This window comes from Neovison vison, chromosome 11 (assembly GCF_020171115.1).
Source record: "Neovison vison isolate M4711 chromosome 11, ASM_NN_V1, whole genome shotgun sequence".
NCBI lineage: Eukaryota > Metazoa > Chordata > Mammalia > Carnivora > Mustelidae > Neogale > Neogale vison.
Window position 1 is genome coordinate 146,850,564 of NC_058101.1, and position 23,078 is coordinate 146,873,641.

The 23,078-nt window shown below is 40.3% G+C and overlaps 1 protein-coding gene across 5 annotated transcripts in view; it reads left to right on the forward strand.

Annotated features, from left to right (window-relative positions):
• SLC10A7 (solute carrier family 10 member 7) overlaps positions 1-23,078 on the forward strand; it is a 258,489-nt gene that overhangs the window by 182,124 nt on the left and 53,287 nt on the right. For all 5 annotated transcript variants that reach the window (XM_044224917.1, XM_044224920.1, XM_044224916.1 and 2 more), the window contains exon 6: positions 3,439-3,474. In XM_044224917.1, the coding sequence (XP_044080852.1) occupies positions 3,439-3,474 (36 nt within the window). The remainder of the gene's footprint in view (positions 1-3,438; positions 3,475-23,078) is intronic.

A 23,078-nucleotide genomic window follows, 5' to 3' on the forward strand; every position in this document is an offset into this window, starting at 1 on the left:
TTTCCATCTCCTAGTGATTGTTGCTGTTACAGTTTACATTTCAGCTCACCCTTTTTTACCATCGATTTTGTAAAAACCTGACTTAAAAAAAAATGTATCAACCATGTCACACAAAGGCTGATCTCTCAATTTGTTTCATGTCATCAAAAAGACATACTGAGTTTGAAGCTCCTCTCAGGTTTACTCTAAAAATACAACCCTGAGGAAATAGGGTAAGACTACAAAGATTTTATTTACACCATTCAGGCTGCCAGGCTGTGGAATCAGGGAGACAGAGATTGAATTCCCGGCTTCGCCTCTTCCTAGGTCACTCTATCTCTGAGACGTAGTTTCTTTCTGTAGGAGATGGGGATAATAAGAGTACCTACCCGATAGGGCTGTTGTGAGAGTTCCATAAGATAACATTCACGGGACGCCTGGGTGGCTCAGTTGGTTGAGCAGCTGCCTTCGGCTCAGGTCATGATCCCAGCGTCCTGGGATCGAGTCCCATATCGGGCTCCTTGCTCGGCAGGGAGCCTGCTTCTGCCTCTGCCTGCCTCTCTGTCTGCCTGTGCTCGCTCACTCTCTCTCCCTCTATCTCTGACAAATAAATAAAATCTTAAAAAAAAAAAAAAAAGATAACATTCATGAAGTCCTTAGCACATCATTGATGTGAGATAAGCACTCCATAAATGTTGGCTTTTAGTATGTTAACAATTATTGTCATGATTGCGCTAAAACTTAACGGTGTTCTTGTCACGATAAATGGCATTGTGGCTGACTCATTTCCTAATACAATTGAAAAACAGATTTCAGCACAGTATGACAATTCAATCTTAATTAATGAAATTGAATAAACATTTTTTAAGAAAATAATGAGGAATCTTGAATCCAGAATTAGAAAATACATCCTATTTGCCAGGAAATTTTTAATATTTTAGGAATAAATATTATTAAATCTTTAGAAGGATTGCAAAGAAGTTATTGTGTTCGACTATACACTTGAAATATTCAGTCAGGAAAACCTGCAGATAATAGCACTCTGCATTCCAAAATAGCATCATCTTTAAGAATTGGTTATCACCTTGAAAGCAAGATCATACAGCAGCTAATTACTATATACATGTCTGAAGCAGAACTCTGTCGAAAACTGTACTGATTGCTGAAACTTGACACCCAGGACCAGTGGCATAGTCACTGAAGTGAAGTTCTGGCTTTGGGGGTGGGCAAAGCAGGATCAAATCCAGGTTTTGCCTTTGCCATTTATTTTCTGTATGGCTGTGGGCTGTTTGCTTAGCTTTTCTGAACCCCTATTACCTCATCCATAAAATGGGCCTATGATACAACCTACCTCCTTCAGTAGGGGAGGACCACCATTTTAAGAATGTGCTACATGAAAGTGCTGAAGCAAAATGCCATTAATAGTCCTGGTATTATTACTAATACTTTTAGTATTCCACTGCAGCAAAGGAAAATTAGTGGTCACCAGGAAGATGTGGGTCCCCATGTACTTATAAGATGCCAGTGTGGCTTCACCTCCTCTGATATAAGACAAATGCCCTCTGAGTGGTGACAATGCTCAACATTCATCCTAGTTGAAAATTCTAATCCCATCACAGATACTGTACCTTGTTTCTCATGAGTGTAATTGGTGCTGTTGGTGTTTCACAATTAATATTAATTCAAGTTTCTACTTTCTTTTATTTGGATATGGGTGAATTGATAGATAACAAAGGTAAAACTGGTTAGCTTATACTCTTAAGTCCAATTTTTTCTCTATATACGAAATTATTTACCACCTTACTGTACCTTTACTTGATATTCTCGAGTAGTTTGCCACTGTTGATCAGATCAGATCCACTCCCTCTTCTGGCCACGAGGTCCTTGGTGACCTGGTTTTTGATGCCTCCACTTCATATATTCTTACCCCCTTCTCAACTTTGTATAGCTTTGTGAATTTCCTTCCCTCTTCCTGGAACATCCTTGTTTTCCTTTCTGCCAGATCAGTTTCCACTAATTCTTCTAATAAATGGAACAGTACCTCACATATAAGTGGACTTTCAATAAAAGTTTAAGCAAATTGACTTGAAATCAGATAGCTCCCAGATAGACTGAAATAGCCAGATATTTCCATTTCCAAATAGCCTTGTAAAGTTTGGAATTCTTCTGAGGTCTAAGTATATTCATATTTTAATAAACAAATTAACACTTAAAATGTTGTATTCGTTATTGCTAGCTGCAAAAGTTTGCACAATAAAGAAGCATTTATTCTATTACTTAACTATAAAACAAACTCATCTATGAATCTTCATGTGTAAATCACATGTGGTATATTGCCTAAGAAAGTCATAGCAATGTTCATAAAAGGTAGCCCACCCCTCTTGGGCCACATCCAAAAGAATTAGTTACTGTAATGATGAAAAGATTTCATATAAATATCAAAAGGACTTTTTTCCAAATGTAATGAAGTGGTCCCAGACCTTAGATCCTGGGCACAGTATAGTCTCTGTCTGTCTCTTTCTCTCACACACAATACACGTGCATGTGTGTGTATACACAAACACACACACACACAGACTCTTTGGAGTTTTGAAGTTCCAAATGGAATTCATTAATAAAAATATGGAATGCTTTTTTTTTTTTTATAAATCATAATGAAGCGTTGAGAGATAAAGGAAGAACTAAAAGGGGCGAATAATCATCTGCAGCTCTAAAACTGAAATCTGTCATGTTAACTCCCAACTCAAACACCTAGTTTTAAAGATTTACCTTCAAGAAACCTAAAAGCTTGTATCCTGCCTCATTGACAACAGCCTCAAACTGTTTCCTGTCATTGCAGAAAACAAATCTTTTGCTCCTTTCTGCCTAGGGGAGGCAGAGGGACCGAGGTGGTCCTGTGTGGCTGAATTAGATGAAAGACTTGCCTTCCACCATGGAGACATGGAGTCTAATCAAGTGAAATGAGTTTTGAGATCCCAGCTCATTTCCTAGGGGAGATCGGTTCACATTACAAAATCACGACATCTCATTCATCACAACTGACGTGGTCTTTGCTCAGGAGAGGACCCCAACTGGGACTGAACCACCTGTCTTCTCTTGAAAGGGGGCACTTTATCCAAGTTAGAGTTGAAAGCCTTGGAGTGAGAAGGCTTGCCAGCTTCACCCGACTGATACATATGCAACATGGAAAGCAACTTCCATTTTTAAAAGGGCAGACAAGTTTAAGGAAGATTGGTGATTGTACGTTTAACAGCACCAAATACAAATAATCGTAATAGAGATGCTAAGACTTTATGGTAGGGAGAGCCAAGACTGGGGCTCCCTCATCTTTATCACCTACATTTTATTAAATGGAGGTGAGAAGAATCAACATTTCCATGCATCAGAGTTTAAAATAGCAAAAAAAGTGTCCTGCTTTCCAGGCTGATAAATGATCATCATCTCTTTTATTTCTTTCAGGGCATCGTTATAACACCCCTGCTACTGCTGCTTTTTGTGAGTATTTTGATGTTGTCTTTAATATCTTTTATTAAAAGCCATCTACAACCCTTTAGGAAAGGACATTAGGATGAAATGGAAATTTGAATCCTTTTGCACCACTTTGCGTCACATTTTGTTCTTCCAGTTGAACTGTACCGAATAATAACATGTTGACATAAAGGATCTCTGTGGTCTCATGATCCAAGGATGGCATCAGAGCCCAGTTACTAGGCCTCTGACTCTAGGGCTAAATCATTAATTATTGCAAATTAATGACCTGTGACATAGGTCACAGATATATGCTCTCTCTTTTCTCATTAGTAGAACTGAAGTGATTGCTAGTGACCCAGTGTTTGATAGAAAGAGCCAAGGACCAGAGGACCAGAGAAAACTTGGGTCCCAAGGCTTGTAGTAACTGGCTCTCTTACTCTGGGGAATGCTGCCTCAATTCTTCCATCTGTCGAATGGGAAGCAATAACACCTACCTAGGCTATATGCCAGGGAAAATGAAATGCGCTTCAAACATAAAAAATGCCAGCCACTGGTTAACTAAACAAAAATTGTTCTGAGAATGAGAACTGCTAATTAACTGTCTTATTTCTTTTGGCGCTAAGCATATGAGAAATTAGATGAAAGATTGTAATAGAAATTAATGTTATCTCATGCTGAGAAAAGCATATGTAATCATGAATGATACCTAAAATATTTTATGAACTGTGCATTTTTCATACGCAACATTTCCCAAGTATAAATCACTCCACTCATCACTGAAATGGAGTTGGGGATCGTTTCTGGGTGTGAAATGTAGCTGTTTGACTAGCACTATTTGTCAGAGAATTAAAACTATGGGGAAAATTTATTTAATTATAGTGTAATTACCCAAGTTGGAATTCAATTAGAGTAATAGTGTGAGGGACTTCATTTCTTACAAGCTGTGCAGGAAGTGGAGAGGGAGAGATGCCCTCCTAAGCAGTTAGATTCTGCATCTTTCATGAAAGACATTACCTTCAAGTAATAAACCTCAGCTTCCCCATCCCTTCTGAAATGCTGGCTCCATGCTGACAAGGTTAGGACGAGTCAAATCATCAGATCACTTTGCTCAGCATAACAAACCTCATTCATTTGGATTCTACCAATTCAGAATTTGCAGTGAGTCACATTAATACTGAAGTGAATATTGATTTGCATTCACTTGGAAGAGAAGTCTTGGTATGTGCCCAACTGCTCGCTCAATGTAAGGAGCTAGGATCACCCCTTGGTGTTCTTTCTGAGACCTTGGATCATGATTTCTGAGGGGGCAGCCCTCAACAGGCACAGGATCCAGGCCAGTCTGAGGGCCCTCAGAAGACTAATGGAAAGCATCACGGTTATGTGGTGCAGGTTTTCTCCACTGCAGAAGAGCTTCATCTCTTCCTGTGACTCTTTTAAGATGAGTTGGGGAGAAGCCACAGCTACAACTATGGGGCTGTGACCTAGGATAGCCCTTTGAGTATCTCAGAGTCTGGAATCTCGCGGACCCTGTTATAGCTCATAACTACAGAACCAGATGAGTTCTTTTCTCCTTCTCCTGCCCATTTCCAGCCATAACAAGAAATGTTCCCAGCTTTTTAACATGATGACATCACACTGTTGCAAACTTTCTCCCACTCTTAGACAGAGAGGCTATTGAGCTTTAGTTGGCTCAACATTTTAAACAATAGATCTACAAAAATAGTGAAAGAGACCCCAAGACCCTCAACTTCAAAGTTTAATGCTTCCCCTCTGAGCTAACTCATTAGGCTGTCCCAATAGGTTCAATGACATCATCACACAGCATCAATAGATATGTCTGTGTTACATGACCTTACGTCACATGCATGGCATATAATACTTTTTGTCTGTTAGGGTTGTCGTGTGTTTCACAAAGCAAGGTCATTCCTTAAATACTTGAATTACCAGGCTTCACTTTCACACAGGACAAAAACCTGTGCAACTTAAATTAGTACACATTCCGCAAAAGCTGTAGTGTTTTCCTATCATCCTGGTTTGGATTGAATTGTGTACTCCCAAAAGATATGTTGAAATTCTAACCCCTAGAACATAGAAACGTGACCTTATTTGAAAATAGGGTCATTGCAGATATAATTATTTAAGATGAAGTCCTACTGGTGCAGGGTGGGCCCTAAATCCAATACTGGTGTCCTTACAGGAAGAGGTGTCAGACCCAGAGGGAGAATGGCAGGTTGTGATGAGGCAGAGATTGGAGCAATGTGCAGACAAGCCAAGGAGCAAGAAGGATTGCTGGATGGCAGATATCATGGCTGGAAGAGGCAAGAAGGGATTCTTCCCTACAGACTTCAGAGGGAGCCTGGCCTTGCTTGATTTCAGACTTATAGTTTCCAGAGCTATCCAACAAATTTCTGTTGTTTTAAGCCCCCTAGTTTGAGGTATTTTGTTAGAGAAGCTGAGGAAACCAATACAACCGCAGAAAATTGAATTGTCTCTTTAAAATCATATCTTGAAAACGGAAATTTCTAAGTGTTCAGGTGCAGTAGCTAGTAAAGGCCATTTTTAGTGATGGAATCTCAGTTCTCTGTATTCTTGACCTCTCCTCAGAATGTCCCCCTTCACCATCTTGCTCCAACTGAAACCTGTCCTCTGATTCATGTTTCTGCCACAGGTGTCTTTCATATCACTGAGCCTTGAAATGGGGTAAGGTGTCTCTCTCGCACCTCATTACCAATTCCAGATCATCTCCCATGCCTTCCTCATAAAATATTTTCATTCCTTTGGAGGTTATGCCAATATACCCATATGACCAGCTACCGCTTCTTACGGTAATTATCAGTAGAACCCAAGGTCACTCTCTGGGTCCAAAAAATGTTAGCACCTTCCCATTGTCTTTTTTTTAATAGTATGCTTAGATTAATTCTTGGTGTTTTTCAATTTTCACATAATTGATCCTCCTTATATCCTGGCCTCTAAATTCTTTACCTCTTCTCCAGTAAGAATACCTTCCACTTCATCTCAGCCAATCACCCCTGTAGTCACACACATCTTTGACTTTATTACTGCCTATAACCGCATCCTTACATAATCCGCTTTTGAAATGTCTTCTCTTACCAACAGCTCCTATTTTTGTGACCTATTCCCCAAATTAAAAAGTCTTCAAACTTGCTAGACTGGCCAGTTTATTTACCTTACCACCTTAACAAAGCCTCTAACCTACCTACCCTCTCTCCCTTACCCTCACATCCCATCTTACCTAGCCTAGATCTCGTGGTCTATCATTATAATTACTATACGACATATGCCATCAAGAACCTTACTGCTTCATATTTGCATGGTAAAGTGCCAATCCTGCTTAAATCCAACTCTGTATCTTCCTGCATGTGTACCTGAACGTGATTGGAACACACACTCGCATGCTGACTGGTCTCATTTGAAATTCATGACAACTAACTGTGCGCCTGGTGATCCTATTGCCTTCTACTAATTAATCCTCATCCCTACTCTCCAGAGAATCATTTCATACCTTCTCCTTGTTTCTCAAATCTCTGATGCCTCTTCTCGTTTTTCATCTCATCTGATGCAGAAAGGAACTAGCCTGTGAGGAAATTGGAAGCAATCAGAAATTTTATAAGATCCCACCTACCTGCATCTATACCCTTTGTCTTTTCTCCTGTTTCTATAGATAAACTGTCTTTGCCCTCCTCTAAGGCCAATCCCTCCTGTTGTGTTATCTCTTATTGCCTTCTTAACAATATGATTCACACAGATTTCCCCCTTTCTCCTATATTATCAAATTTTCTATCTCTGCTGGATCAGTTCTATTAACATATAAGTATTCTGTAATATTACACATCTTAAAAATTAAATCTCGGGGCGCCTGGGTGGCTCAGTGGGTTGAGCCGCTGCCTTCGGCTCGGGTCATGATCTCAGGGTCCTGGGATCGAGTCCCGCATCTGGCTCGCTGCTCAGCAGGGAGCCTGCTTCCCTCTCTCTCTCTCTCTCTGCCTGCCTCTCCATCTACTTGTGATTTCTCTCTGTCAAATAAACAAATAAAATCTTAAAAAAAAAGTTAAATCTCACCTTATCCCACCTGCTATCCATTTCTGTCCACTGTTTTATACCAAAATTACTCAAAAAAAGTTATTTAAACTTTCTTGTCACTCATTCAATAAGTATCAAGTTCTTCTTACATGCTAGGCACTTTCTTTCAAGGATATAGCAATGAGAAAATAGATACATCTTTGCTCTTGTCGAAGTTATACACTTGTAGAAAGAAACAGCCAATAAATAAGTGAAAATATAATGTATAAGATGAGTGATACATACTGAAGAGAAAAATAAAGTGAGGAGGAGAACAAGAAGTGCCAGAATGGGTTGGGTGAATTACTGTTTTAAATAGAGCAGTCAAGGGTGCGACTTACTGAGAAAATGATATTTGGGAAGGGCCTAGAGGAGATGAGGGAGCCTTTGATGCCTTCTGATGGCAGAGTGCTCCAGCTGGAAGGAACAGAAAGTGGAAAAGACCTGAGAGTGTGCATGGTGTCCTAAGGAATAGTGAGCAAGCCAGTGTGGCTAGAATGCAGTGAGCAAGGAGGAGAGTAGATGGAGATGAAGTCGGGGTCATAGCAGGCTCCAAATGATGTAAGACCTTTCAGTCCTTTGTTAAGGACTTTAAATCTTAATTTGAGAGAGACAGGAAACCATTAAAAGAGTTTTGATAAGAGAATGGCTTGTTCTGGCATACCTTTCCAATAGATGATTCTGGATGCTGGGTTGAGAATAGATTGTCAGGAGCTAATGACGGAGACAGGAAGAGCAATTAGAAAACTAGTACAGTATCCTGGCAAGAGACAGTTTAACTTGGGCCAAGGTGGTTGAGTAAATCTGGTGGAAAGTAGTTGGAAGTAGAACTTGAAAGAACTGAAAGGTTGAATAAAGGTTATGAAGGAACAGAAGAGTCAAGGATGATGAAGTCAGTGCCACTGGAAGGATGGAGTTACCACTTACTAAATAGAAAAGACTGCAAGGTTGAACAGGTTAAAGGAATTTATAAGGAGCTCAGTATTGCACATATTTGGATAAAGATGTCTTTGAGACATCCAAGTAAAGAAGTCAAGTAAGCCGTTGATTGAGCCTGGAATTCAGAGGGGAGGTCTGGATAAGAGAAACACATTTGGGAGAGGTCAGCATTGAAATGGATTTGAAATTAGACAGAATGAGATTACCAAGAGAGTAGAGAAGGAAAGGTATCAGTGGACTACCTTCTGGGGGCATCCTACTAGAAGTCCTAGCAAAACAGACATCAGACAACAAAAAGAAATAAAAGGTATTCAGATTGGCAAAGAAGAAGTCAAACTCTCTTTCTTCACAGATAACATGATATTTTATATGGAAAACCCAAAAGATTCCACCCCCAAACTACTAGAACTCATACAGCAATTCAGTAATGTGGCAGGATACAAAATCAATGTACAGGAATCAGTTGCTTTCTTATACACTAACAATGAAAATATAGAAAGGGAAATTAGAGAATCGATTCCATTTGCTATTGCACCAAAAACCATAAGATACCTGCGAATAAACCTAACCAAAGAGGTAAAGGATTGGTACTCAAGGAACTACAGAACACTCATGAAAGAAATTGAAGAAGACACAAAAAGACAGATGATCATTCCATGGTCATGGATCAGAAGAATAAACATTGTTAAAATGTGTATACTGCCTAGAGCAATCTATAGTTTCAACGTAATGTATACTTTCATCCTGATCAAAATTGCACCAGCATTTTTCAAAGAGCTGGAACAAACAATCCTAAAATTTGTATGGAACCAGAAAAGACCCCAAATTGCTAAGAAAATATTGGAAAAGAAAAACAAAACTGGGGGCATTGTGTTGCCTGATTTCAAGCTTTACTACAAGGCTGTGATCACCAAGACAGCATGGTACTGGCACAAAAACAGACACATAGACCAGTGGAACAGAATAGAGAGCCCAGATAGAGACCCTCAACCCTATGGTCAAATAATCTTTGACAAGGCAGGAAAAAAAATACAGTGGACAAAAGACAGTCTCTTCAATAAACGGTGCTGGGAAAATTGGACAGCTATGTATAAAAAAAAGAAACTCAACCATTCTCTTACACCATACACAAAGATAAATTTGAAATGGATAAAAGACATCAACATAAGGCAGGAATCTATCAAAATCCTAGAGGAGAACATAGGCAATAACCACTTTGACATCAGCCACACCAACTTCTTTCTAGACGTGTCTCCAAAGGCAAAGGAAACAAAAGCAAAAATGAATTTTTGGGACTTCCTCAAGATCAAAAGCTTCTGCACAGCAGAAGGAAACAGTCAACAAAACAAAGAGGCAAACCCACAGAATGGGAGAAGATATTCGCAAATGACACTACAGACAAAGGGCTGATATCCAAGATCTATAAAGAACTCCTCAACTAAATACCCACAAAACAGATAATCATGTCAAAAAATGGGCAGGGGACATGAACAGACACTTCTCCAAAGAACACCTACAAATGGCTAACAGACACATGGTTAAATGTTCACTATCATTAGCAGTCAGGGAGCGTTAAATCAAAACCACATTGAGATACCACCTTACACCAGTTAAAATGGCCAAAATCAACAAGACAGTAAACAACAAGTGCTGGAGAGAATGTGGAGAAAGGAGAACCCTCTTACACTGTTGGTGGGAATGCAAGTTGGTGCAGCCACTTTGGAAAACAGTGTGGAGATTCCTTAAGAAATTAAAAGTAGAACTACCCTATGACCCTGCAATTGCACTACTGGGTATTTACCCCAAAGATACAGATGTAGTAAAGAGAAGGGCCATCTGCCCCCCACTGTTCATAGCAGCAATGTCTGCAGTCGCCAAACTGTGGTAAGAACCAAGATGCCCTTCAACAGACGAATGGATAAAGAAGACATGGTTCATATATACAATGGAATATTATGCCTCTATCAGAAAATATGAATATCCAACTTTTGTATCAACATGGACAGGACTGGAAGAGATTATGCTGAGTGAAATAAGTCAAGCAGAGAGAGTCAATTATCATATGGTTTCACTTACTTGTGTATTATAAGGAATAACATGGAGGATGTTGGGTGTTAGAGAAGAGAAGTGAGTTGGGGGAAATCGGAGGGGGAGACAAACCACGAGACACTGTGGACTCTGAGAAACAAATTGAGGGTTTTGGAGGGGAGGGTGGTGGGGGGTTGGGTGAGCCTGGTGGTGGGTATTAAGGAGGGCCTGTATTGCATGGAGCATTGGATGTGGTACATAAACAATGAGTTTTGGAACACTGAAAAAAAAATTAAATTAAATTTTTTTAAAAAGTCAGCAAAGACTACCAGGGATATCCACTTTGCTTAGGAAGAACACCAAAAGGTTTTGGTGTCCTAGAAGCTACTAGAGAATGTGTTTCAAAAAAGGGAGAGTGATCAACTACTTCAAATGGTGGTAATAGTTCAGATAAAATGAGAATCAACTGGTTTTAACAAGATGGAGGTCAGTGGGGACCCCAGCAGGAGCTATTTCAGCAGAGTTGTGGAGGTAAATGCCTAAAGTCAGTTCAAGAATGAATGAAAAAGAGTTAAAGACAGTGATAATCACTAACTCTTTTGAGGCATTCTGTTATAAAGTATGCAGAAAATGGGACAGAACGAAGTTAATGTAGGATCTGTTTTTAAGTTGGGAAAATTACTAGGATATTTGTATTGACACATTAATTCAGTTAGAAAGAAACAATTCATACAGAAAAAAAAAAAAAAAAAGAACGGAAAATTTGTGGACCCATGTCTTTGAGTAGGAGAAAGAAGGTGAGTTCTAGTGCAGAAAGGAAGAGTATGACCTCCTAAGCACAGATAGTTCATCCATAGTAATAGGAGGGAATCTATGGGATAATGGCAAAGATACGAGTAAATTTGTTTGTGTAACTATAGGAGTCTCTTATGATTGTTTATATTTTCCCGGTGAAATGGCAAGTGAAGTTAGGTATGGAGGACCAAAAAAAAAAAAAAAAAAAGGCAAGAAGGTTTTGGGATTTGATGAGAGAGGAAAAGATATGAAATAGTTCTACGGGAGAGTGAATGGAATGGGCAAAGATACTTGGATGCTCTGGTAGCACTAAGAACCATCCTGAGTCTTTACACTTGGCATTGGCTCAACCTGATTTTCCACTCAGATATCCACATGGCTCTGTCTTTCACTTTCATCTCTGGTCTCCAATCAAATGCCATTTTAGGAGAGAATCCTTTCCTAACTACTTCATGTAGAACAATATACCCTGTCTCCACCAGTCTCTCCCCACCTATCATCCTTCATCGTTCTTTTTAGCATTTATTATCACATGACATCCTCATCATTTGTTAACCTGTTTATTATCTTTCTTCCTAACTAGAACATAAGCATCACAGAATAACAGGGATTTTATCTGTTCTGGTCACTGCCGTAACCCCAGTGCCCAAAATAGTGATGATCCATGGAAGCACTCAAACACATTTTCTGAATGGATGGCTGGTAAAGGAAAATGTTTCTGTACTCACAGCACTTCTCACACCAAATGTGTGCGGTTTCCATGCCAAGCAATTCTCCAGTTATCTGTGGATACCAAGCGAATGTCCTGCAGTTTTTACACTGCACAGAGTTAGCACAGACCCCCAGAGGTAAAGGGCTCACTTCCACAAGACTGCCCCACACTTCCAGAACCAATGGCAAGTAGTGGGTCTCCAAGATACTCACACTTCTGTCTGACTTGGCTTCAGAGGATCGCATGACCCCCAGCCCAGGTTTGATAATTTGCTGTTACTATGGCTCACAATGCAGGAGGAAACATTTACCCACTACTGCCAGTTTATTTTACATGATATTATACATGGAGTCCCGGAGTCAAACCCCACATCGGGCTCCCAGCTCAGTGGGGAGTGTGCTTCTCCCTCTTCCCCTCCCCCTGGCTCATGTCCGTTATCTCTCTCTCTCTCAGATAAATAAATAAAAATCTTAAAAAAAAAAAAAAAAAAGAATACAAATGAGAAGGCAGGTGCAGAGGTACATAGGGCAAGGTTTAGAAGGGTCCCAAGTGCAGGTCCCCATGAAGTTTGGGGATGTACTAACCACATGCATATGGATGCGTTCATCAATGCAGGAACTCTCCAAACCCTCTGTGCTGGGAACTGGGACAAAATCCAAATATTATAGTAAAAGATGCTCCTATCACCCCTGTGACTCAGGAAGTTACATGGTTTTGGAAGCTCTATGCTAGGATGAAGACCGAATATATAACATTTCTTACTGTACCACATCTCAGATGGACAGGTGAATGAATGCATCTGTCCCAAGAGTTGGGTTAGGTCTCTTTTAAGACTGGTATTTCCTGGTTACATACTCTACCTTTAGGCATTCATTCTTTTATTATAAGGCCATCTTGAAGGCCCTGGCTTCCCTTTCCTCACAATCTGTGTGTAGAGATAGCATGGTATGGTGAGAGGCATAGAAATGTGGCTCAGTCTGCAGCCAGATTGTTCTGTAACAGTGGGTTTTCCTTAATCCCTTTCAGCTTCAGTTTTTTCCTCTGTAAAATGAGGATTACGATAAGATGAAGTGAGTTAATTTATGTGAAAACGTGCTGTAAGTTATAAAGAACCATGCAACTGCTAATTATTTACATTTGATGATTTAGAGAGGAAAATAGACAATAATTCCAGGAAGGAGGTCAAGATTCTGTAGAAATGCTTATCAGAGATGCAGCAACAGTCCAACTAGCCCAGACCTTAATGGTGGGCTGAGCCTTAAAACTTAACCTTTAAGATTCTACAATGATTTATAGTCTAGAATCTTATAATCTACATGTAAATAAGTCCAGTGTTTACCATGGCTGATCGTGAGAGCAGTAAAACTTTTCCTGAAATATGACCATTTCCTCCTAAGATTTAAAGTGCTTTTACATATACTGTCTTGGTTTTCTTGATAATACACTGCTGATATTGGCAGGACTGGAAATTATTGTCTTTATGTTATCAGTAGCTATACACCGGTCCATGGAGTTCTATTGTAAGGATAAATTAAGCCCTCACCAGCTTTTAAAACTGCAGTTGTCATCCATTCATTGGAATTCCATGTTAATTTTCCTTACAAAGCAATGTGCCAAGTGGTAAGCATCCACTAGATTTGAAGTTCTGCCAGGCCAGGAACCAGGCATGCCTTATTCATTACCTTATCTCCAATGCCAAATATTCAATAAATGTTTGTTGGAAGGAGGGGAATAGAAGGGTGAGTGAGTAATGAGTGGTTAGAGTAGTTCAGATGATAAGTGAATGGATAGAAGGTTAGGGTCTCAGCCTGGTGCATGAAATTTTACCTCATATTTGCTATGAGAAAGAATTTACAGTTTTTTTTTCAATAATATTAAGTAAAACATCCATTCTTTTATTCAGTGTTTTAATGCCTACTGTGCACAGTGAATAATTATAGAGATCAATCTGACATTGATCCTTCTCTCAAAGAATTTATGGTTTAATAGAGAAGATAGAATACAATCATCGGCAATTAAAATCTAAGCCAGAAATTCTTAAGTATCACAAGTATCAAAATATTTCAAAGGAGATTGCTAAAATAGAAAACATTTCATTTAATAGAAGCAGTGGGGGGGCAGTTACAGAGAATTTTGTACTGAAAGGAAACTTAATTTGAGGAAAAAGAGAAGGTTAGATGGAAACTTCTGATGTTTCTCAAAGGATCTCCTACTTACTTCAGATTTTTTCATATGCATGGCTCTGATTCTGTTATGTCTAACATCACTTCAAAACATTCCATGTCTTTCCTTTCCTTTGATATGATTGTTTACCAGCCATTATTACAGTCTTTGTGCAGCAGCCAATAGTAGAGAACACTGAAGGAAAGAGATTTTAGAGCTGGAACTGGAGTGAAGTGTGGTAGTTAAGGTGAAGAGGACAGAGCCCTGAGTTCAGCATGTAGGTGGTGAGGTCAGCCTGTCAGGTTTGAAATCCGAGTCAACCACCCTGGGAAGGTCAATGGGGCAGAGTGAAGCTCCCACTTCTGTGGACTCCAGCTCCCCTGAAGCCTCCTTAGCTGCCACCTCACAGCATCTAACCAACCCCATCTTGCTTACTCTAAGGAATGAAAGGAAACAATGTGAACTTCTTTTTCACTTCCTCTGAGAGTTAAGACAAAGGGCGGACATAACCATCTTCATACCATAGAATAGGTCCATCTAATTCAATGCAATTGTGATCTAAAGAAACCATATATTAGAGACCATGTTCGTGGTCTCAGTTTCCATAATTCTATAGACCACCAATGTCTATAAATAAGTTTATGTTTGGCAGGGGAAGGTCGGGAACACTTCGAGCTTGTGCCATTAAGAGGACAGATCAAGGCCTCGTTCACTTCCGCCCCAGCCATAAAGGTCATTGAGCATCAAGGCCTCTGGAAACATTCAGAGTCCAAACTGAGACCACTGCTGTAAGTCATGTCCTCAGAGTCATAGATCAGACCATCTTCATACACCGGGATGGTCACATCAGTATCTTAGGATATTTGATAAACATTCACCTACACGCTTACCTGTCCAGTAGCAGGTAAGCACCCCTGAAGTAAGTGGGAGCACTGCTAGCTCTGACGTCCTGTTGCGTGATTAGATATGACTCGATTTCTTAGGAAGCCGGCCTCTCTTCAAGCAGGTATTTATGAGGCATTATGATAATTACACATATACACACACACATACAAACCCGGATGTACACTCACATACATGCACAGCAGGCTCTTTCTGAGCTAACTCAGAAACTTATGTTCCACTGATGTGACCCTCTCTTCTGATACTTTCCATTTCAGTGGTTCTTAAATTCAGTAGGCTTGAATTCCCACCACACTAAGAAACCTTGTTTTTTTAGGGAGGAGAGGGGGAAGTGGGAGGAAAGAGAATAATTCTTATCAAGTGGCTATAAAATATACTTCACATGTAATCCCATGACTCCCTTTAGACATATTATCCTCATCTTGTATAAGAAAACTTCGACTCAAAGAGGTTTTGTAACTCATCAGAGGCTACGCAACTAGTAAAGAACACAAGGGACTGTCAGCCAGGCTCTGTGTCCCCTTGAATGTTCCTTTCCAAATTAAGCTTTCAAAGCAAGGCTGTAAGGAGAAGGTTTATTTTAAGACAGACTACCAGCTCTCAGTTATTATTTCTTGACCATGGATATTGTAGGTAACATAGGAAAGACAAAAAAGAAGGCATAATTATCATTTTGAAGAAACTTAAGGCTTATTTGGGTAAACAAGAACAAAGAACACGGGAGAAATTTAGAGGAAAAAATTCACTGCTAACCTACACGGTTCAGACTACATGGTTCAAGAGTTCATGTTAGAGAGAGAGCCAGGGTAGGGGAGACAGATCAGTGACAGCTTTCAAGGCTACAATCATCATTAGTTTCCCTAGTAATTGGCCATCTGTGATAGAAAATTATTGCAGTTTTAGTTCCATCAATATAAACAGAAACAAATGAATACAGCCATTAGTGTCATGTGTAATACTCTGATTATTTTTTGTAATATGTTCCCAATGATGGTTGCATAATTGATGGTCACATACGTGTGTGATGTACAAAGTGATAAAACAGAAAGCACTTAAAGAGAAACTAGCCATTTGCTTCCCACTGAACCAGTCTCCACCTTGTGCCCAAGAGTGTCCCTAAAGCCAGTGAAGACAGACCTCCTCTTGAACTTGAGAGTAGCTTATCTTTGTGCTCAGAAATCGTTCTCACACAGAGAGAATTTTGTAAAGCAAAATAATCTGTGGAGTCTTTTGCAAATGCTCATGCGAAGGACTCCTCCTAGATCTTACTGAACCATGATGGGTGAGGGGGAGCAACTCGTAAACCATTTTCGAGTGCTCCAGAGGTAACATTGATAAACCCCTTCTCCCTTTCCAGGATCACTGACCCAGAGAGGCCAACACCTCTGCTGGTCTGGGACTTCTTAGACTTAACTGAAGGCACACAGTAACACTGGAGGAAAGCCAGGCTTTTCCTTTAGCTCTTGCTTCCCTCCTCAGCACCAGCTGCTGCTGCTCCTGGTGCTCCCTGAGCAGGTGGGGTCTGGCCAGACTGAAAAGGACACTGCATTCCTATGCTGCTCTTGTCCTTTGGTCCCCAGGCTTAGAGCACTCTTCTGGGGCAACTTGAATATTTGCTCCACTTAAGGGACTCTTCGGCAACAGTAGGCTCTTTGGTTCCTGAACCAAACAGAATGACAAGACCAAATTCTGTGGTCAGGGAATCAGGAGCAAAGTTTGTTCCCATGTGCCTCTGAATATCTCTCTCTCCAGTCCTCCATGTCCCGGAAGCCCGTCTCTCCACACGTTTTCTTTTTTGGTTAGGATAAACCATTTTCCAGTTCTTTCAAGCACATTTTACTAAATAACCTGTGTGGTTTGAGTAACCAGAATTTATAATTACACAGAGTTTCCATCAGTTAATGGAAGGTAATCCCGTGTTTTAAATTTGCATATCACAAAAGGAAAAATTTTACATAATTTTTTACCTTTAAAAATTATCAAAAGCCTATTTTTTCTTTATCTCTCAAAGAAGGAAAAATACCATGTACCTCTATATAAAAAGGCTCATTTCCTCTACTAAGTATATATACCTTCCATACACTAACCCAATTTTAGCTTCATGCATGTGGCTGAATCGATATGGGTATTTAACAATCATATTTTAATTTTGATAGAAATATTGTCATCTTTACATTGAGCCTGCCAGCTGGTATACATTGAAGTCATTGATTTTGTGTGAGTAATCAGTGTGGTTTGCATGTTTCCCTGCAAGAGAAAGGGGCAGCAGGAATGAAAGAAAAGCTGAACTGTAGTTTCTAGGGAAGGATGAAACTCTAGAAGGATTTGGGGGACTGGGGCCTGGGGACACTCTCCCTTATTCTGTCTGAATGCTTGTCTTTGCAACAGGAAGGAGACAGGTATTTATGTGTGTGTCTGTGTAGGGAGACAAGAAAGTTTGAGCCCATAGGAGGCGAGCTCCCTCCTTTTCCCCCTCCCAAGGGTGGGCTCTGAGGGCCAGAGCGGAGGGTGGAAATTGGGCAGGAAGTGAACAAATCCTGCTCTGTATCTGAAGCGGCTTCTTCCTGATTTTCTCACAAAAGAGATTTACCATTCATCATTCTACAGTATAAACTAAATATCTGTTATTATATTTTCCCTGAATGTGGCACTAATGAAAGCAAAGACCAATCACCAAGGGTGAATTATTTAATACAATAATGTCTTAATAGCTGAGAAGAGACACGAATAGTAGAGACGCCTGTGGCTAATGGATTTCCCTGGTAGGAGATAAAAGGCTGATTACACAGCAGAGCAAGTGAAGACCTGGTGCATTAATGACAATTTACAGGTCAGCTCACTTACAGAAGTGATTTAAAACGCACCATCTGTTTTCTAACTCTAGGTTGATAACTATGATTTTACAGGCAGTCAGCGTCTCCATCAAGAATTGTTCCTTATTTGTCTTTCTGAGTCTTGGTCGGCTCCATAATATTGTACCCACTAGACCCCCAGATTCTTTCCAAATCAAGCAGTTTCTAAATTGAATGGATAACAGTCAATCTTGCTTCCATTCAGCCTTTGTCTGCCAGCTTAGAAAATTATTTTTAATTTTCTAACTATGCCCTGTGACATCCATTGTGTGTATTGGATGAAATCTTTCTGATGCATTTACTCTTGTGCTAGCTAGGTATCATCCTTGACAGAGTAGAGAAGATAGTCACTCAAATAATTCAGTGTGTTTTGTGCTCAAATCTGGACACCTAATTGAGAAAGGCTGCATCATCAACTACTACTTACCGAGTTTCTCCCCACCCCTCCTTTTGCTTTCTCCTCCCTCTTCTTGCTTCTGCCTGCCCTCCAGTTCCCTACCTTCATGCAGGCACCACACACACGTGCACACACTTACACTCCCTCTCTTGCTCTCACATAGGCAAGAAAGGGAGAGCCCAGCTTTGGCTTACACTCTGCCCCCTTCCCCCATTTCACTCTTCTGTACCTTTTGTAATTAATATGCAGTAGAGTGTAAGAATTAAGTATGAGGGCTGAGAAGTGACACTTTCAGGTTTAGATCCTGACTCTGTCACTCTCTAGCTAATGACCTTGTCTAGCAGTTCTCAGATACGAAAATACAGGTGCTAGTAAGACCTACCTGGAGGAGTTGCTGTGAGGGTTAAATTTTCTGACACACATCAAGCTTTTATTTTTATTTATTTATTTTTTATATTTTTAAAGACTTTATTTATTTATTTGACAGACAGAGATCACAAGTAGGCAGAAAGGCAGGTAGAGAGAGAGGGGGGTGGCGGCTCCCTGCTGAGCAGAGAACCCAACATGGGGCTCGGTCCTGGGACCTGGGAACATGACCTGAGCCAAAGGCAGAGGCCTCAACCCACTGAGCCACCCAGGTGCCCCACATCAAGCTTTTAGAGCAGTGTCTGGCACATAGAGAGTACAAAAAAAAGTTGTCATTATTGTAATTACAGGACATGGTTGGGAGGCCAGGCAACTGATCCTTTCCTAGGGTCTGTAAATTAAGTAGGGCTTGGTAACTTACTTGTGAGTTGGAAGGATGAAAAGAAAAGAAAACATTGTCAGGTCTCTTTTTCTACCTGTATATGGTAGGCATTCATCAACTGAACTCACATCTGTTATTGAATACCTACAGTGTACTAGATGAGTGATTCTCAAGGGGCGACCCCGAGCCCAGCAGCATAGCATCAGTGGAGCCATATTCGAATGCATACTCTCGACATCCTCCCCATCCCTCTCTCAAGGTGGGGCCAAGAAATCTGTTTTAAGAAGCCCTGTAGGTGTTTCTGGTGTGCTACAGTGAGAACCACTGCCCTGCATGTAAAGTGTAGGCAGTATGCTGGGCCCTGGGAATATAAACATGGATAAGATACCTGTCCCTGACCTTCAGGAACATACAGTTTACTGAGAAACAGATTTGTACATAGGAGCAACCAAAGACCCTGAGGGAAATGATATAAAGAAACCAAGTCTGCAACTCAAGAGGAGGGTTTGGAAAGAATTTCTAAAGTAGCTATTGAACTAACTCTTAGACAAAGACTAGAACTCTTCCAGTTACAAGTGGGGGAAGGTGTTCTATGGAAAGGAACTCGGTGGTGGGTGGACATGCATACACGCCTCAACTTTTTTTTTAATATTTAAAAAGAATTTTTTTATGAGAGAGAGAGAGCTCAAGCAGGGGAAGGAGGGGCAGAGGGGGAGAGAGAGAACCCCAAGCAGGCTCCACGCTCAGCATAGAGCTGGGTCAGCCTCACGGGTCAGTCTCACGACCCTGAGATCATGACCTGAGCTAAAATCAAGAGTCAGATGCTTAACCTACTGAGCCATCCAGGTGCCCGTACACCTCAACTTTTAAAAAGCAACTCCTGGAGAGGAGGGGTTTTGTGTTGTGTTCACTCTTGGATTCCCAATCCCTAAAACATGCTTCTGGCTCATAGGAGGCACCAGTAACTATTTGAATAATTAAATACAAAGGTCCTAAACCACATATTTTTCACTAAAACATTTCTTCTCAGCATGATATTAAAACAAATAAACAAACCTGATTGTGAGTTCTGTGCTTTAAAGCATCATATTCCTAAAGGAAATTAGCCAGTGACCAGATTGTTCATTTAACACAGTGTATCTTATAATACGGGTTGGCAGTATGAGACTATCCCCTTTAAATCTGCCAGGGTAGCTCCATGAAGCCCAGAGCCCTGGCCTGATACATACTTACCCCAAACCTGCAACTCTATCCAAAGTTATAAATTATGGATGCTTCTTATAAACACACTGGTCTTTACAACAGAAACCCTGGCGGGGTCTTCATTAAAATGTGAGGAACCAAATATACCAGGCAACATATTTCCTTCTGCTTTAGTTAAAATCAACTCTGCATACAAAATGATCGGTCTGCTACTTTCCTGGTCATGTTCTCATATGTTACCCTATGCCAGATGCTCGTTCTTCTTTCTTCCGGATGCCAAGGTATACTTCATAGCGTCAGGCACTTCCCCAAGGGTATCTCTGCATCTTCACACTGACCACAGCGACAGGTCTGGTTGTCGATTCAAAAGAAAGGACTTATGCCAAGTTAGATATCAGAACTGAGATTTCCTTCCTTCAGACCCACTTCTAAGGGAGTCATCCTATGGGATTTTCTCCCCAGCATCACTGCGTACCTAGTCTGGCTTCATGTACCCTGTTAATTACATCCCTGGCCGGCTTGCTCTGGCCTCTGATCTGACAAAGCGGGGGGTTCCTCTAACCTGCATTCCTAATCAAGTGGACCAGAGATCATAGGTGTTTTAGAAGACAAAGGGACTTTGGAGATCACTTCTAGGAACACAAGCCTTCTGAACACTGAATACCCAATAAAATAAGATAAAAACAGAAAGAGAGGCAAGCTATAAGAGACTCTTAATTCTAGGGAACAAAGTGAGGGTTGCTAGAGGGGAGGTGATGGGGAGGTGGAGTAATTGGGTGATGGGCATCAAGGAGGGCACGTGATGTAATGAGCACTGGGTGTTATACCCAACTAATGATCATGGAATTCTGCCCCTGAAACTAATAATGCAATATGTGTTAACTAAATTAAATTTAAACTAAAAAGTTTTTAAAATTGAACATGCAGTTGGTCTATTGTGTGGTGGATGGAGAAGTTAAAATAGATAAAAATTTTTAAAACCAAAGTTGACATGAATTCTCCTTTACCTCTCTTATCCCCAAATGCAATCTTTTAGATAGAGTTGGGATTAAAAATAACCTCAAATTAACTTAATAAATGATGTTTTAAGTTTTCTATTTGATTTCTGGGGTAACTGCTCTTCAACAATACTTTCTAGTTAAACCACCAAACCTTCCAGTGTAGGAGAACTATGATCACAGAGTAAATTTGGCTGTTGAGTTGCTTGAATATGTTTGAGAAGCAACATATTCTTCTGAACGGGACTTCAAATCTCTTGCAGAGTTAGGGTTCTGTTCAGTTTTAGGTCTTCCCCTCCAGAGCAGCTTTAAGGAGCTAAGGAGGGCTGTGGAGGAGAACTGAGGGCAGAGAACACATATAGCCACCCTCACTCAGCTTCTTACACATGCACACATGCGTGCACACACACACACACACATGCATCCTTTTTCATGTGGTTCTCGTCTTATTTAAAGGCCCTTTGTTTCTAGGTGCATATTGGAATTAATTGTGTTGCTATGATAAACAAGTAGTGAAAAAAAATAATGCTAAGTGACTGTATAACGTCACCTGAATATAAGGTTTTTTGTTTTTTTTTTTCCAATATTTTATCTGTGAGAGAGAGAGAGCACAAGCGGGGGTTGGGGGCAGAGGGAGAGGGAGAAGCAGACTCCCGACTGAGCAGGGATCCCAATGTGGGGCTCAATCCCCGGACCCTGGAATCACAACTGAGCAACCCAGGCACCCCTAAGAGGTTTTCAAAAGAAACCTCTTAAAAAAAAAAAAAAAAAAGAAAACCTCTTCAAAAGAGGTTTTCAGTTTCGTATCTTTGTAACTTCAGAAGAAAATAGGGATATGATTTTGAATAAGAGTTTGGCACTTTTTAGCACCTTATATTTACAAATTACTTCATTTGTTCATTGTGCACAGCTTTATTATCTGCGAATTTACTCTTTCTCCCAGGTACTGGATTAAGCGTTGGGCCTACAGAGGGAATATAGCTTGATATGGTTATTCATTAAAACATTTTCAGAACACATTAAATAACAGTAGAGTTGAGATAGAAAGGGAAACAGAAATATGTGAGATTACCGGTGAGATTCCAGGCCAGAATTGATAGCTTTTACTTGAAGGTTATCACCTGGAATCCTACTGCTTCTCTCCATACCTCGTGAACCTTATGGATTGAGCACTGACCTGGATGTTTTTGAACTTGAAAACCCTGTTCTTTAAAATTTATTCTTCTATTCATCTAATCCCTCAATTTCGCCATGAAATATACATTTTTAAAAGTTTAATTCTTACCTCAGGAGCATCCTTAGGGTTACTATTTGTGGAAAGAAATATATATTTGTTAAATGCCTTGCACTTCAAAGACATCATTGCTCTACAATATGTCGTGATTATTAGCTTTTAATACTTCGGCTTTGTGTAAAAAGAAACATCTAACAACCATGTGGCATTTAACACACCGGGAATCCTGTGCGTTCACGTTTCTGTCACAGTTTTACTTTTTCTGTCTTTCTTCATTTCGCTCATTTATATTGGTTATGAAGGAAAAGTTTAGAGGCTATAGTGTTTATGAGTTCAATTCATAGCCAGTGGTCAGTGCTGAAGCTAGTATGAAGTGAAGGCAAGCCCCTGATGGGGAGGACATACATTCTTGGCGTCTTGAGCGTGTGCACATGCGCGGAGGGGCTGAGGATTGGGGCAGATTTTTATAGAATACACCAGGGTGGAGAAAAGATTTCGGTAAGCTAGTTCATGCAGGAATTAGAAATCAGCGAAAACGCTGATCCCACGTCATTTTATTCTGAGCTACTGACTTCA